This window comes from Mauremys reevesii, unplaced genomic scaffold (assembly GCF_016161935.1).
Source record: "Mauremys reevesii isolate NIE-2019 unplaced genomic scaffold, ASM1616193v1 Contig14, whole genome shotgun sequence".
In the NCBI taxonomy this organism is placed as follows: domain Eukaryota; kingdom Metazoa; phylum Chordata; order Testudines; family Geoemydidae; genus Mauremys; species Mauremys reevesii.
Window position 1 is genome coordinate 1,007,227 of NW_024100760.1, and position 14,436 is coordinate 1,021,662.

Below are 14,436 nucleotides of genomic sequence, written 5' to 3' on the forward strand. Positions count from 1 at the left end.
TAATAGTTGTCCATGGTAGAACCTACAATCTAATTAGATTTAGTGTAGTTTTTATAGTTAGTCATTTTTAATGTTTTGTGTTGCCCAGCAACCAGGGTTATGTAGTGTTCTCCAGGCTCCCCTAGCATTGCCTCTCATGTGGGGTTTCTGTCCACATCAGTGACTCACACACTTGCTGTTGGCTCCGCCCAGGAGTGAATCACATTTCAGAGAGTTGTTGCTCTTTTAAAAAGAGAACACAGATGCCAGGTAAACTTTATCTGAAGCAGCAGTTGGTGGAGAAAGCCATAAGGCCTGTGTGGGTATCAATACTCTCCACCGCCTGTGGGTCTAACCACCCTCAGCTGCCTTCCACCCATGAAGTGGCAGAGGACAAACCCTGGGATTCTGATTCTCCCTCAAAGAGGGAAGTTGGCTCTATGTCTTGGGAACCACCTTGAAAGAGAACCCATAAGACAGCTTGGGGAAAGGAAGGATTCATCATCTTCCTCCTCAAAGACAGCCTTGAGATGTCCAGATGGTAACCAGGGTTGTACTGGGACAGGATTTTCCCTGTACCATACTGTTGACTCTGGTTCCAGTGCCTACAGACACAGGTGTGGCAGCAATAGACTTGTTTTGTTTGTCATGCCAACCTCAGCACCACCTCAGGAGTCAGCAGGACTATCAGTACCATCTGCTATTCCAGGGCCTTCAACTTCTTCAGCATTGGGGCCAACATGGATGCCATCAACACCCTTGGTACTGGTGATGAAACAGAGAATATCTTCAGCTCAGGGATAGGGAGAGGTTTAGGTTGGATATTAGGAAAAACTATTTCACTAGGAGGGTGGTGAAGCACTGGAATGGGTTACCTAGGGAGGTGGTGGAATCTCCTTCCTTAGAGGTTTTTAAGGTCAGGCTTGACAAAGCCCTGGCTGGGATAATTTAGTTGGGGATTGGTCCTGCTTTGAGCAGGGGATTGGGCTAGATGACCTCCTGGGTCCCTTCCAACCCTGATATTCTATGATTCTATGAAAAAAAATGGGGCACCCATATCCTCTGCAGAGCACTCGAGATTCCTCTCTCCCTCTGTGGAAGAAGGGCTCAGCCAGCTCTGCAGAGCTGCAGTCCCTTACCTGAATCTCAAAGCCCCTTGAACTCCACACTTTTCCACATTCCACTTAAATATCTGTGAGATTAATCATCCAAACCATAAACCATCAGCACAGTAAATTCTTCCAGCTGTCTGGCTATCAATCTCTCTAGCTTTTTTTTAAATTTAAGTCATCATGGGTTTTGAACAATTTAATTCTTTTACTGGGAATCTTTGATACATGGTACCAAGGGAAACACTGAACAAGAGTTTAAAAGGCTGTAATAATTGTTTTTGTTGATTTTTTCCAGATGAAACGAAGAAGGAATTAGGTGAGTGAAGACCTATGTACACCCTTGCTGGTGTCCCCACTCCTATTAGTTGGATATTTGGAGAGAGGGGCCATTTCTCCTGTCTCTCTTCCATCTCCCTGGCTGCTCCTGATGGAGAAGGGGATCCTGACAGTCCATGTTCTTCCTCATCCATAGCATGGAATACAGCAGCTCCAGGCAGACACATTGCAGCTCCCCACACTGCTCACACATACCCGGCAGCACGGGAGATGTGGCCTGATCCCTGTTGTCTGTCTCAGCCTGAGGGGTGGGACAGATCCACTCTCTCCTTTATAGCTACATATGGGGTCCAAAATACATCAGTAGCCACAGCTGTAGTGTCACTGATTTAGAGTTCATCTACACAGAAGCTGGTGTATGTAATTCCCAGTGCAAGGAGACAGACACATGCCAGCTCTGCTCGAGCTAGAATGCTAAAGACAGTTGTGTAAGTGCAGTGAGACAAGTAACAGCTCAGACTAGATGCCTGAACATGTACCCAGGGGTCAGGTGGAATTGTATTCATGTGGTTAACCTTAGCCAGCCTGATCACTCTGCCATTGTTAGTGCACTAGCTCAAACAGAGCTGGCACATATATGTCTACTCATGCTGGGTATTACACCTCCCAGCTGCAATGTAGACCCACATTGAAGGGAATTGTCCTTCTGTGTCCTGCCTAGTAGGAGCTGGGATGCTGGGAATACAGCCTCTGGTGGTTGGAAACACTGTGTGTGTAGACGGGAAGGTTCATTTTTTGTTCGAGTGAGAGGGGAACATGTAAGAGGGAGGTAGATCAAAGCCAATGAGAGCAGATAACATGGGGAGGTGACCAATTGACTGGAGGTTCAAGACAGAGCAGATCTCAGACAGATCAGGACCCCTGCCATGGTTTCTAATCTTAGCTCAGAACAGCCCCTGTGTGTGTGTGTGTATGTGTGTGTGAGAGAGAGAGAGAGAGAGAGAGAGAGAGAGAGAAAGAGAGAAAATGGCCATTCAAGTTCCAAGTAAAATAAGCAGTTAGGGGCAAAAATGCATCTTTTAAAAATTAGAAGTAAAATCCTACTGAGGAACTGTCAGGGTTCCCTCCTCACTCTGAACTCTAGGGTACAGATGTGAGGACCCACATGAAAGACCCCCAATGCTCATTTCTACCAACTTAAGTAAAAAACTTCCCCAAGGCACAAATTCCTTTCCTTATCCTTTTACTGTATTGCTGCCACCACCAAGTGATTTAAACAAACATTCAGGGAGCGACCACTTGGAGCCCTATCACCCCCCCCCCTTGAAAATATCCCCCTAAGCACCTTCACCCCCTTTCCTGTGGGGTCTTGAGAATAATATACCAATCAATATGTTAACACAGACAGGTCCCTGTTTTTTAGGACACTTAAAATCAATCATGTACTTAAAAGAAGAATTGTATTAAAAAAAGTAAACGGATCACACCTGCAAAATCAGGATGGAAGATAACTTTACAGGGTAAATAAAAAGATTTAAAACACAGAGGATCCCCTATGACTCTGTTTCTCACTTACAAAAAAGGAATAAAATGACCTATTAGCATAGGGAAAATTTACTAGCTAAAACAAAAGATAATCTAACACATTTCCTTTCCTTTACTTACATTTTTTGTAACTTTAGATGTATCATTTCAGATACCTTTTCAGAAGCTGGTTTACCTGCTTGGTCTCTCTCTCTGTCCCGAGAGGGAACCAACAAAGAGAGCATAAACAAAACCTTCCCCCACCCCAGTTTTGAAAGGATCTTCTTTCCCCATTAGTCCTTCTGGTCAGGAGGGATTTATGTTACTGCATACATAAAGGCTGTTACCCTTCCCTTCATATTTATGACAGGAACATAGACAGTAGCATAAACTCTGTGACAAATTAAGTGTTAAAGTACAATTAATATTTTGAAGAGCAACTAACCGAAGGTTTAAAAACTAAACAAAGAAAGCTTAAGTACATCAAAAGCAGGAAGCAAGTTTGGGAGGAGAATAGTCTGTCCAAAACAGCTTCCCCACAACTGGAAACCCATGCCCTACGCAGAACACCCAGAGGAGATTCTTGAAAATTCTCCTGCAAGAGAAGTGTTCATAGTCACACAGGAATGTTTGATAGAGGAGGAAATACAACCCAGATATTCTGGCTTCCAGTCCAGTGTATTCATTCTAGACCAAGAGCTGTTAAAAACTTTCCATTGGAACATGTGTGTTTCAAAAAAAGAAAATTGTTTGGGTGAAAATAAAAACGAAGCATTTCAGTGAGCTAAAAACTTTCCTTTTTGACTGCATTGAAATGGATTTTTTTATGTTTTTCATTTCAAAAAGGGAACAAAATGTTTCAATTTTATCAAAACAGAATGTTTTAGTTGACCTGAACATTTTGGAGGAAATTTCAAAATTCTTTCTTTTCGTTCTTTTTAGAAGAAAAAGCTAATTTTACAATAATGGAATGTCCCATAAAATGGAAATTCTGGTTTCTGCCCAGCTCTAACTAAACCATGTTCTCAGCCTCTTTCTTATAGGGCCATTTTTTATATCTGTACCTCAGTGTGTGATGTCTGTTTCCATAACTCTAACTTTCCATTGAAATCAATACAAATTTTAAGTGAACTGTCATTACGAGGCCTTGTGAATGAAATCTGGTTCAACACTTGTTCATTTCTATTAGATGAAACTGGGTCAGAACATTTTTCCACCTACTCTGATTTCTCTGTTATTTATTCTGTGCTCATCTCCATGGGTTCTGAACACATTGTAATTTCTAATAGTAAACATATTGAAGTTGCTTTGTCTTTCTCTCCAGCTATGACATCTTGTTTTATTTGGTTATTAGTTTTGGTTGGCTGGTTTGATTTTCTCTTTAATAACTAAGGAAATGCACAGGTTCATATATGATGAAGATGATGATGAGCTGCAGAGTGGTGTTTTCAATAAACAGTCTGGACTTAATCTTGCTCCCATTGAAGTCAAAAGGTGCTTGTCATGAATCATACAAGATCAGGATTGGAAAAGATCTCAGGAGGTCATCTAGTCGAAACCCCTGCTCAAAGCTTCAGTGCTTGTGGGATCAGGATCTTTCTGCTTTTGCAGTGAGAGGAAGATGGATAAATTTTGCAGTTGAGATTCAGGGCTGTAGAGTATTTTCCACTGGCAGGCGGTCTCTCAAATGCTATAGCATGGAAACTGGTGCAATTTCTTTTGTGCAACATTTTCAGACCCTTTCCCTCCTAAGAGTGTCTGACAGGGTCTGCTGTGCCAGAAACCAAAGTGTGTGTGTGTGTGCAGGGGAAGATGTGACTCCATCCCCCTACATGGAAGGAAGGCTTAACACATTCTGCTCTTCTGTTGCCTCTTTTTTTGGTGTTCAAAGCTCCTTCATCAGATTCATGGAACTTTATGTAGAGAAAGAGTGAGCCGGGGACTGGGCTGGATATGTGTGAGGATAATGCACCTTTTCTCCTTCACCAAAAGAGAGAATCCGAATAAAACACAATCCTGTTCACAGAATCTTTAGTTTTGTAACTATTAGTTCTGTTTGGGGTGGTTGCAGATGTCTATTCCACTCAGGTGTGTTTGTGGTCAGTGCACTGGGGCTGGAGATTTTTCCTTTAGCAACAGAACCTGTCAGGGCAGCGCATGTGCTCAACACCTCCTTTTAGTCTCTCTAGAGGCTATATAAGGCTGGCACTGCTCCAACCCCCCTCAGTTCCTTCTTGATGCCAGGGGTCTTAGTTGGAGTTCCCCATGCACATTTTCTCTGTTTTTTCGCTCTGCATCACACTGTTTGGTGTGATGCAGAGCTTTCAAAGCTTTTCACTTTGAAAATAGTTTTTAATAGTTGTCCGTGGTAGAACCTCCAATCTAATTACATTTCGTGTAGTTTTCATAGTTAGTCATTTTTAATGTTTTGTGTTGCCCAGCAACAAGGGTTATGCAGGGTTCTCCAGGCTCTAGCATTGCGTCATGTGAGGTCTCTGTCCACATCAGTGACTCACATACTTGCTGTTTGCTCCCCCCAGGAGTGGGTCACATTTCAGAGAGTTGTTGCTCTTTTAAAAAGAGAACACAGATGCCAGGTAAACTTTATCTGAAGCAGCAGTTGGTGGAGCAAGCCATATGGCCTGTGTCGGTATCAATACTCTCCACCGCCTGTGGGTCTAACCACCCTCAGCTGCCTTCCACCCATGAAGTGGCAGAGGACAAACCCTGGGATTCTGATTCTCCCTCAAAGAGGGAAGTTGGCTCTATGTGTCGGGAACCACCTTGAAAGAGAACCCATGAGACAGATTGGGGAAAGGAAGGATTCATCATCTTCCTCCTCAAAGACAGCCTTGAGATGTCCAGATGGTAACCAGGGTTGTACTGGGACAGGATTTTTCCTGTACCATACTGTTGACTCTGGATCCAGTGCCTACAGACACAGGTGTGGCAGCAATAGACTTGTTTTGTTTGTCATGCCACCCTCAGCACCACCTCAGGAGTCAGCAGGACTATCGATACCATCTGCTATTCCAGGCCCTTCAGCTTCTTCAGCATTGGGGCCAACGTGGATGCCATCAACACTCTTGGTACTGGTGATAAAACAGAGAATATCTTCAGCACAGGGATAGGGAGAGGTTTAGGTTGGATATTAATCATAGAATCATAGAATCTCAGGGTTGGAAGGGACCTCAGGAGGTCATCCAGTCCAACCCCCTGCTCAAAGCAGGACCAAACCCAACTAAATCACCCCAGCCAGGGCTTTGTCAAGCCTGACCTTAAAAACCTCTAAGGAAGGAGATTCCACCACCTCCCTAGGTAACCCATTCCAGTTCTTCACCACCCTACTAGTGAAAAAGTTTTTCCTAATATCCAACCTAAACCTCCCCCTCTGCAACTTGAGACCATTACTCCTTGTTCTGTCATCTTCTACCACTGAGAACAGTCTAGATCCATCCTCTTTGGAACCCCCTTTCAGGTAGTTGAAAGCAGCTATCAAATCCCCCCTCATTCTTCTCTTCTGCAGGCTAAACAATCCCAGTTCCCTCAGCCTCTCCTCATAAGTCATGTGTTCCAGCCCCCTAATCATTTTTGTTGCCCTCCGCTGGACCCTCTCCAATTTATCCACATCCTTCCGGTAGTGTGGGGCCCAAAACTGGACACAATACTCCAGATGAGGCCTCACCAGTGCTGAATAGAGGGGAATGATCACTTCCCTCCATCTGCTGGAAATGCCCCTACTTATACAACCCAAAATGCCATTAGCCTTCTTGGCAACAAGGGCACACTGTTGACTCATATTCAGCTTTTCGTCCACCGTAACCCCTAGGTCCTTTTCTGCAGAACTGCTGCCCAGCCATTCGGTCCCTAGTCTGTAGCAGTGCATGGGATTCTGCCGTCCTAAGTGCAGGACTCTGCACTTGTCCTTGTTGAACCTCATCATATTTCTTTTGGCCCAATCCTCTAATTTGTCTAGGTCCCTCTGTATCCTATCCCTACCCTCCAGCGTATCAACCACTCCTCCAAGTTTAGTGTCATCTGCAAACTTGCTAAGGGTGCAGTCCACACCATCCTCCAGATCGTTAATGAAGATATTGAATAAAACCAGCCCCAGCACCGACCCTTGGGGCACCCCACTTGATACCGGCTGCCAACTAGACATGGAACCATTGCTCACTACCCGTTGAGCCCGACCATCTAGCCAGTTTTCTATCCACCTTACCGTCCATTCATCCAGCCCATACTTCTTTAACTTGCTGGCAAGAATACTGTGGGAGACTGTATCAAAAGCTTTGCTAAAGTCCAGAAATAGCACATCCACTGCTTTCCCCTCATCCACAGAGCCGGTTATCTCATCATAGAAGGCAATTAGGTTAGTCAGGCATGACTTGCCCTTGGTGAATCCATGCTGACCGTTCCTGATCACTTTTCCCTCCTTTAAGTGGTTCAGGATTGATTCCTTGAGGACCTGTTCCATGATTTTTCCAGGGACTGAGGTGAGACTGACTGGCCTGTAGTTCCCTGGATCTTCCTTCTTCCCTTTTTTAAAGATGGGCACTACATTAGCCTTTTTCCAGTCATTAGGAAAAACTATTTCACTAGGAGGGTGGTGAAGCACTGGAATGGGTTACTAGGGAGGTGGTGGAATCTCCTTCCTTAGAGGTTTTTAAGGTCAGGCTTGACAAAGCCCTGGCTGGGATTATGTAGTTGGGGATTGGTCCTGCTTTGAGCAGGGGATTGGACTAGATGACCTCCTGGGTCCCTTCCAACCCTGATATTCTATGATTCTATGAAAAAAAATGGGGCACCCATATCCTCTGCAGAGCACTCGAGAGTCCTCTCTCCCTCTGTGGAAGAAGGGCTCAGCCAGCTCTGCAGAGCTGCAGTCCCTTACCTGAATCTCAAAGCCCCTTGAACTCCACACTTTTCCACATTCCACATAAATATCTGTGAGATTAATCATCCAAACCGTAAACCATCAGCACAGTAAATTCTTCCAGCTGTCTGGCTATCAGTCTCTCTAGCTTTTTTTTAAATTTAAGTCATCATGGGTTTTGAACAATTTAATTCATTTACTGGGAATCTTTGATGCATGGTACCAAGGGAAACACTGAACAAGAGTTTAAAAGGCTGTAATAATTGTTTTTGTTGTTTTTTTCCAGATGAAATGAAGAAGGAATTAGGTGAGTGAAGACCTATGCACACCCTTGCTGGTGTCCCCACTCCTATTACTTGGATATTTGGAGAGAGGGGCCATTTCTCCTGTGTCTCCTCCATCTCCCTGGCTGCTCCTGATGGAGAAGGGGATCCTGACAGTCCATGTTCTTCCTCATCCATAGCATGGAATACAGCAGCTCCAGGCAGACACATTGCAGCTCCCCACACTGCTCACACATACCCGGCAGCACGGGAGATGTGGCCTGATCCCTGTTGTCTGTCTCAGCCTGAGGGTGGTTCAGATCCACTCTCTCCTTGACAGCCACATATGGGGTCCAAAACACATCATTAGCCACAGCTGTAGTGCCACTGATTTAGAGTTCATCTACACAGAAGCTGGTGTATGTAATTCCCAGTGCAAGGAGACAGACACATGCCAGCTCTGCTCGAGCTAGAATGCTAAAGACAGTTGTGTAAGTGCAGTGAGACAAGTAACAGCTCAGACTAGATGCCTGAACATGTACCCAGGGGTCAGGTGGAATTGTATTCATGTGGTTAACCTTAGCCAGCCTGATCACTCTGCCATTGTTAGTGCACTAGCTCAAACAGAGCTGGCACATATATGTCTACTCATGCTGGGTATTACACCTCCCAGCTGCAATGTAGACCCACATTGAAGGGAATTGTCCTTCTGTGTCCTGCCTAGTAGGAGCTGGGATGCTGGGAATACAGCCTCTGGTGGTTGGAAACACTGTGTGTGTAGACGGGAAGGTTCATTTTTTGTTCGAGTGAGAGGGGAACATGTAAGAGGGAGGTAGATCAAAGCCAATGAGAGCAGGTAACATGGGGAGGTGACCCATTGACTGGAGGTTCAAGACAGAGCAGATCTCAGACAGATCATGACCCCTGCCCTGGTTTCTAATCTTAGCTCAGAACAGCCCTTGTGTGTGTGTGTGAGAGAGAGAGAGAGAGAGAGAGAATGGCCATTCAAGTTCCATTTTTTTCTATATTAACTCTAGCAAAAGGAATCATCCCCTAATGCTTCTGGCATCCTCCCTTGTCCTTAGTCTGGAACTTCCCTGTTGCTGGAGGGAAGAAATATGCAGTCAATTCCTCTCTTAATTCAATATCTGTTGTTTTCTTACTTTCATTTCAGAATGGAGATGGGCTCGGAACAATTCAGGTAAGAGAATACACAGCACATGGATAGAGGTTCTGATACTACGGTGATAGATGCAGCGTGAGAACCTCAATACATTAAAATCTATTCCATTACTAAAGAAATCAGCTGGTTTGATACTATAATCAAACTAGAAACACCACCTGTTCTTATCAGAGACACAGCTCCTAAGGTCCTTCCCAGCTCCTAAACTAATTTCAAGGCCTGATTCTGACTTTATTTACATCAATTTCACACCATTGTAACTCCACTGATTTGCATGCAGTTACTCCTGAATTACAAGTCAGTTCAGAATCAGCCCCAGTGAGAAATTTCCCTGAGTGATGACTGATGGTGTGATATTCCAAAACATGTAAGTGATTTCAGAGCACAAATCTCATTGCAATTCAATGGGGCCTTGTAAATGGGGCCTATATCTGATAGCACCCCACTGCGGCAGGATGGAGAGATACACCACCTGACTCCATCCCCCTTATGCCTCCACCCTCATTTCTGTATTTGTCAAGTTCATTGTCTTGCCCTTTCGCTGGGTCCTTAATAGTCTCAGTCCCCTTCAGGATCATGGGGAATTGGAAGTTCCTTGACTCTAGTGGGGTAGAGAACCCTAGATCTCCATGTTTTGGAGCTTTCTTCTCAAAAACTCCTTGGCTGGAGTAGGTAGGGGAACCCGGGCCCATCCACTCCACTGGGTTCCATCTCAGGGTCTTTGTTTGGAACAGCCAGAACCAGTTCCTGTCTCTCCCTTGCGGCTCCCTGAGCTGCCTCCTACTGCTCCTGCTCTGGAGGCTTCCTCAGCCTCTTGCTCTGCTTCTCTCTCTTTGGCATGTTAGCTTCTTAGGCAGCTTCTCCCCAGTGTGCTGGAGGGATCCTCTCTCTGCAATCCCTCTGCCTCTCTCTGGCTACAGCCTTTCTCCCCACGAGCTCCCCCTCTCAGTGAGGCCCTTAACCTTTTATCAATACCCGATTCTTTCCTGTGTAATTCCCTTCCCCCAGTTACTGAGTGAGGTAACTACTCTGAGGTGAACTTGAGCTTCCTCCTGTCCCCTTGTGGAGCTGTCAGCGGAAGGCTGGGCCCCTGACCCCTTCAGAGGGCCAGCTACCCTCTAACAGATCTGCACTCCCAAGTCATTTCAGCCCAGCTCCTCCACAGTAATGATCCCAACGGGAGTTAGGCACCTAAATACCTTTGAGGAGCTGGGCCTCAGTGTTTAGTTGGAATGGGGTTTTCAAAAGTGCCTAAGAAGGAACTTTGAGATTTCAGCCACTGTGAAGGCACAGATAATGTGGTGACAGGAATGGGGACTGCGATGAGAATCATAATGCAGTGGTGGTGGGACCACAAAGGGGACTGCAGGGTACAGGCATGGTCAGGAGCGAGGCAATGAAGTTTATGAGGGCACCATGATGAAGACAGTGGTGGGATCATTGGCTCTGATGATAACGGAGACTGACTGTTCTGTTGCTGATTATAATAATTATAGAGGGAGAAAATTAAAATGATGCTGAGGTGAGGAAGGACACAGTGATGGTGAGCTGACAGTGAAGATAGTGCAGATAATAATTTGCTTGTTACAGCAGTTTTCTGCTGACCATCTCAGAGCTCTTTACAAACAGTTATAAAACACCTGGGCTATGGCTACATTAGCGCTGTCCGTACTCCAGCTCCCTGTGGGGAATAACGGACAGCGCTGGGAGCCACGCTTTGACTACACTGGCGCTTTGTAGCGCCGCAATTTGCAGCGCTGCAGAGGGTGTTTTTTCACACCCTGCTGCAGCGCTGCAAATTTGCAAGTGTAGCCATACCCCTGGTTAGGTTGGCACCATATTGAGCTTACTGAGGAGTAAACCAACTATCAGAGAGCTTATGTAACCTGACCAATGTCACACAGCAGCAGAGCTGGGAACAGAACCTAGGGGACCTGATTCCAGGTCTAATTATTACGTAAAACTTTAGTTTAATTAATAATTATAATGTTTTATTATTTATGTGCATCCTATTTATTTACAATGATAGTAATAGGGGTTTGTTGACATGACCAGTGTTTCAGATCTTCATAATCCAATTCTGTGTTTTATGATTAACTTTCTCATCATAGTTAGCTCTCATAGGAAACATTTTTTGCCATTTGTCCCACACAAAACATCCCATAATTCTGGACACATAGTGGCCTGATTCAGCTCTCAGTTACAATGGTGAAGGTGCACTTTGCTGGCCATTAGCTTAAGTGAAGTTACTTTGGATTCACACCTGTATAACTGAGCTCAGAATCTGGCTCAATTTGAGTAATAATGTGATAAACAATTCTGGATCACTTTTATTTTTGTGCAAATATCACACAAGTCTCATTTCCAACAGAGTTCAATGTAACGTTGAATTGGCAAGTGTGCAGCATTGATCAAGTGCTGCAGTCCGTACACAGGCAAAACTCCCATTGAAATTAATGGGAGCTTTGCATGAGGAGAGGCGGCAGGAAAAGGCTCATAGTGTATATTTCCCTCCTATTCCAGTGTATACTGGCATTATAGGAGTGGTTCTCAAAAAGAAAACTCTCTTCCTGTAGATGACATCACTCTTCATGGAGTCACGGCCCACCCCAACCTCTCTATTTCTGGGGATGAGAAGAGTTTTACACATGAAGCCCAACCTCAAAAAGTTCCACCAAATCCAGGGAGATTCGATTCGACCGTCTGTGTCTTGGGCGCTGAAGGATTCTCCTCTGGAAAGCACTACTGGGAGGTGGAGGTTGTGAGCAGCAATGACTGGGACCTGGGAGTGGCCAGAAAGTCAATACAGAGAAAAGGAAAACTTTCTTTGTCTCCTAAAGAGGGATTCTGGGCTCTGGGTCTGAGTGGGAGAGATTATTGGGCAAAAACAGACCCATGGACCCGGGTCATAGTGCAGAGAAAGCCCAAGAAAATTGGAGTTTACCTTAGTTACCAAGAGGGGCAGGTGACTTTTTTCAATGTAACTGACATGTCTGTGTTGTTCACATTTAATGATTGTTCATTCTCAGGAAAGGTTTATCCATTCTTTAAAAATTCACACAAAGAAACAACAATGAGAATTTGTTCAATTAAAGAGGAATAAATATAACATGACTCTGATGCTGATTTTATATGGATGTAACTGAAATCAAGATTTTCATGAATGTATTTTGATGAAAAAAATCTGTTTTTTTTTTTAAATGTACATTGTCATGCTGTCTTCATTACATGTTTTGCAATAAAATGTTTTCATTTCTTATTTGTTTTTTGCTTGCGACTTTTCTCCAATACAATATTTGACTAGCATAGTGTTTTTGGGGAATTTGATGCAGATGTTAAAAACAAGAAAACACCATCCATCCTCTCTAACACTTTCCTTATTGGCAGCTTCACCTCGGCGGCAAAATAACAAGAATCTCATTGCTAATTTCAGCATTTTCCTCTATAATAAAAGAGAGATAACATGAATATCTCACTAATAACCATATTTTCGGATGATATCATGCTGTATTACAAAGTTGCAGTTACTGGAACAAAATTTAGACTGAAGATAGATTTCCACTATAGACACAATTTTTACACATCCACCTCCCTGATAAAGTTATCCAATCTTCCTGACACTTCCCACCAAGATAGAATTATTCTGGGAATTCACTCAAAGTGAATTAAGCTAAACTGATTTAACTCTGAGGTCTGGTCTACACAACAGACCTATGTCTGTCCAGCTATGTTGCTCAGGTGTGAAAATTCCATATCCTGGAGCCATGTAGTTATAATGACCTTAACACCCCATTTATAAACAGTGTTACGTCGATGGGAGAGCTTCTCCCACTGACATAGCTCCCACCTGTCGGTGTTTTAAATGTTGACCTACCCTTAACGAGAGTGTCCACGCAGGGGTTTAATGCAGTTTAGCTAATCCACTTTTAATTCACATCTTCAGGGCATGTCTACATTGGGAAACAGTGCATCTGTAGTGCTACAGAGTCTACCTTGCTGACAGGAGGGGTTCTCCCAGTGGCATAGTAGATAATGCACCTCCCCAAGAGGCGGTAGCTAGGTTGACGGAATAATTCTTCCATTGACATAGCACTGGCTACACTAAGGGTGGTTAGCACAGTATAGCCATGCCTCCCGAGGGTGTGGATTTTCACACCCCTTGAGAGACACAGCTTTGCCAATGTAAATTTCCAGTGTAGACCAGCCCTTAGTGCCTCTTGTACAAACTCATTGGGTCTAAGGTAGTGGGCTTGTTTCTTTTCACAAGCAAGGTACAAAGAAATTAACTTCTAAAAGATCCCAAACACAACTCAATAATGTAAAGGGCTCCCATAAAACACCTCCCAAAACTAGGGAAAACCCACAATCATGCCATGTTTTTCTGCAGTACCACGGGCCAGATTCACCAGTACTGTTTGGCTGCTTTTCACCATTCTGTGATGAAAACAGCTGTGCACTCAGCTTACCTGGCTAGTTAATTATGGCTGCTTTGGGACACAGGTGCAGTGTGAAGCAGCCTGAATGTACTAGGAATTCTGGCCCAGTTTAAAGCAGGCTAGGGATGTCTTCACTTTCCCCCATTATTTGTTCAGAGACTCCTAAGGTTTTCTGTGCATTTGCTCTCATTTGCTCCCAGATTATCCTCTTTTTTTCTCGACTTAATCCCATCTACATGGGGCTGGCTCCCAGATTCACAGGGTGGATTTTTTCCTCCGAAAGGCAGAGTTAGCAGCTGCAGCCTTGGAGGTAATTATGATCTTCCTCATCCCTAAATTCTTCATCACTTTCACAAAAGATGTCACAGAATCGCAGCGCCTGTCTCTGCTGGGTGGAATGCTCCATCCCAGCACCGCTCTGCCTCTGCTTCATCATGTCAAACCTTTGTTCAAACAGTGGGAGGATGTTTTCCAAAAGATATCTGATGATTTCTACAAACAAATCAAGATCAGTGTTGTATTAACTCCTCTCAGCCTCTGTTTGTGCTAAAATGGATGTTTTTATTAGTCATTTTCAGAGAGTTATAATCAGTGTTCCCGCTAAGCTGCATGCCTGCATGGCCACACAAGAGTCAATCAAGTCCCGCAGATTTTGATTAGCAGAGCCGCGGACATCCGGCAATTTGTGTTTAAGTGGCTCTTGCCCAGCTGCTCTGCTGCTGCACTGCTCCTGCCCTCTGCCTTGGAGTCCCTGGCCCTCTGCTCTCCGGACCCTCCTGCTGGCTAT

The 14,436-nt window shown here is 44.5% G+C and overlaps 1 protein-coding gene across 1 annotated transcript; it reads left to right on the forward strand.

Moving 5' to 3' along the window:
* Positions 1–719: 719 nt before the first annotated feature.
* On the forward strand, positions 720–12,326 carry LOC120393052 (butyrophilin subfamily 1 member A1-like). Its single transcript, XM_039517682.1, has 5 exons — positions 720–741; positions 1,387–1,407; positions 8,054–8,074; positions 9,205–9,231; positions 11,790–12,326. The coding sequence occupies exons 1-5, from the start codon at positions 720–722 to the stop codon at positions 12,314–12,316; spliced, it is 618 nt and encodes a 205-aa protein (XP_039373616.1). The 3' UTR covers positions 12,317–12,326.
* Positions 12,327–14,436: the final 2,110 nt, after the last annotated feature.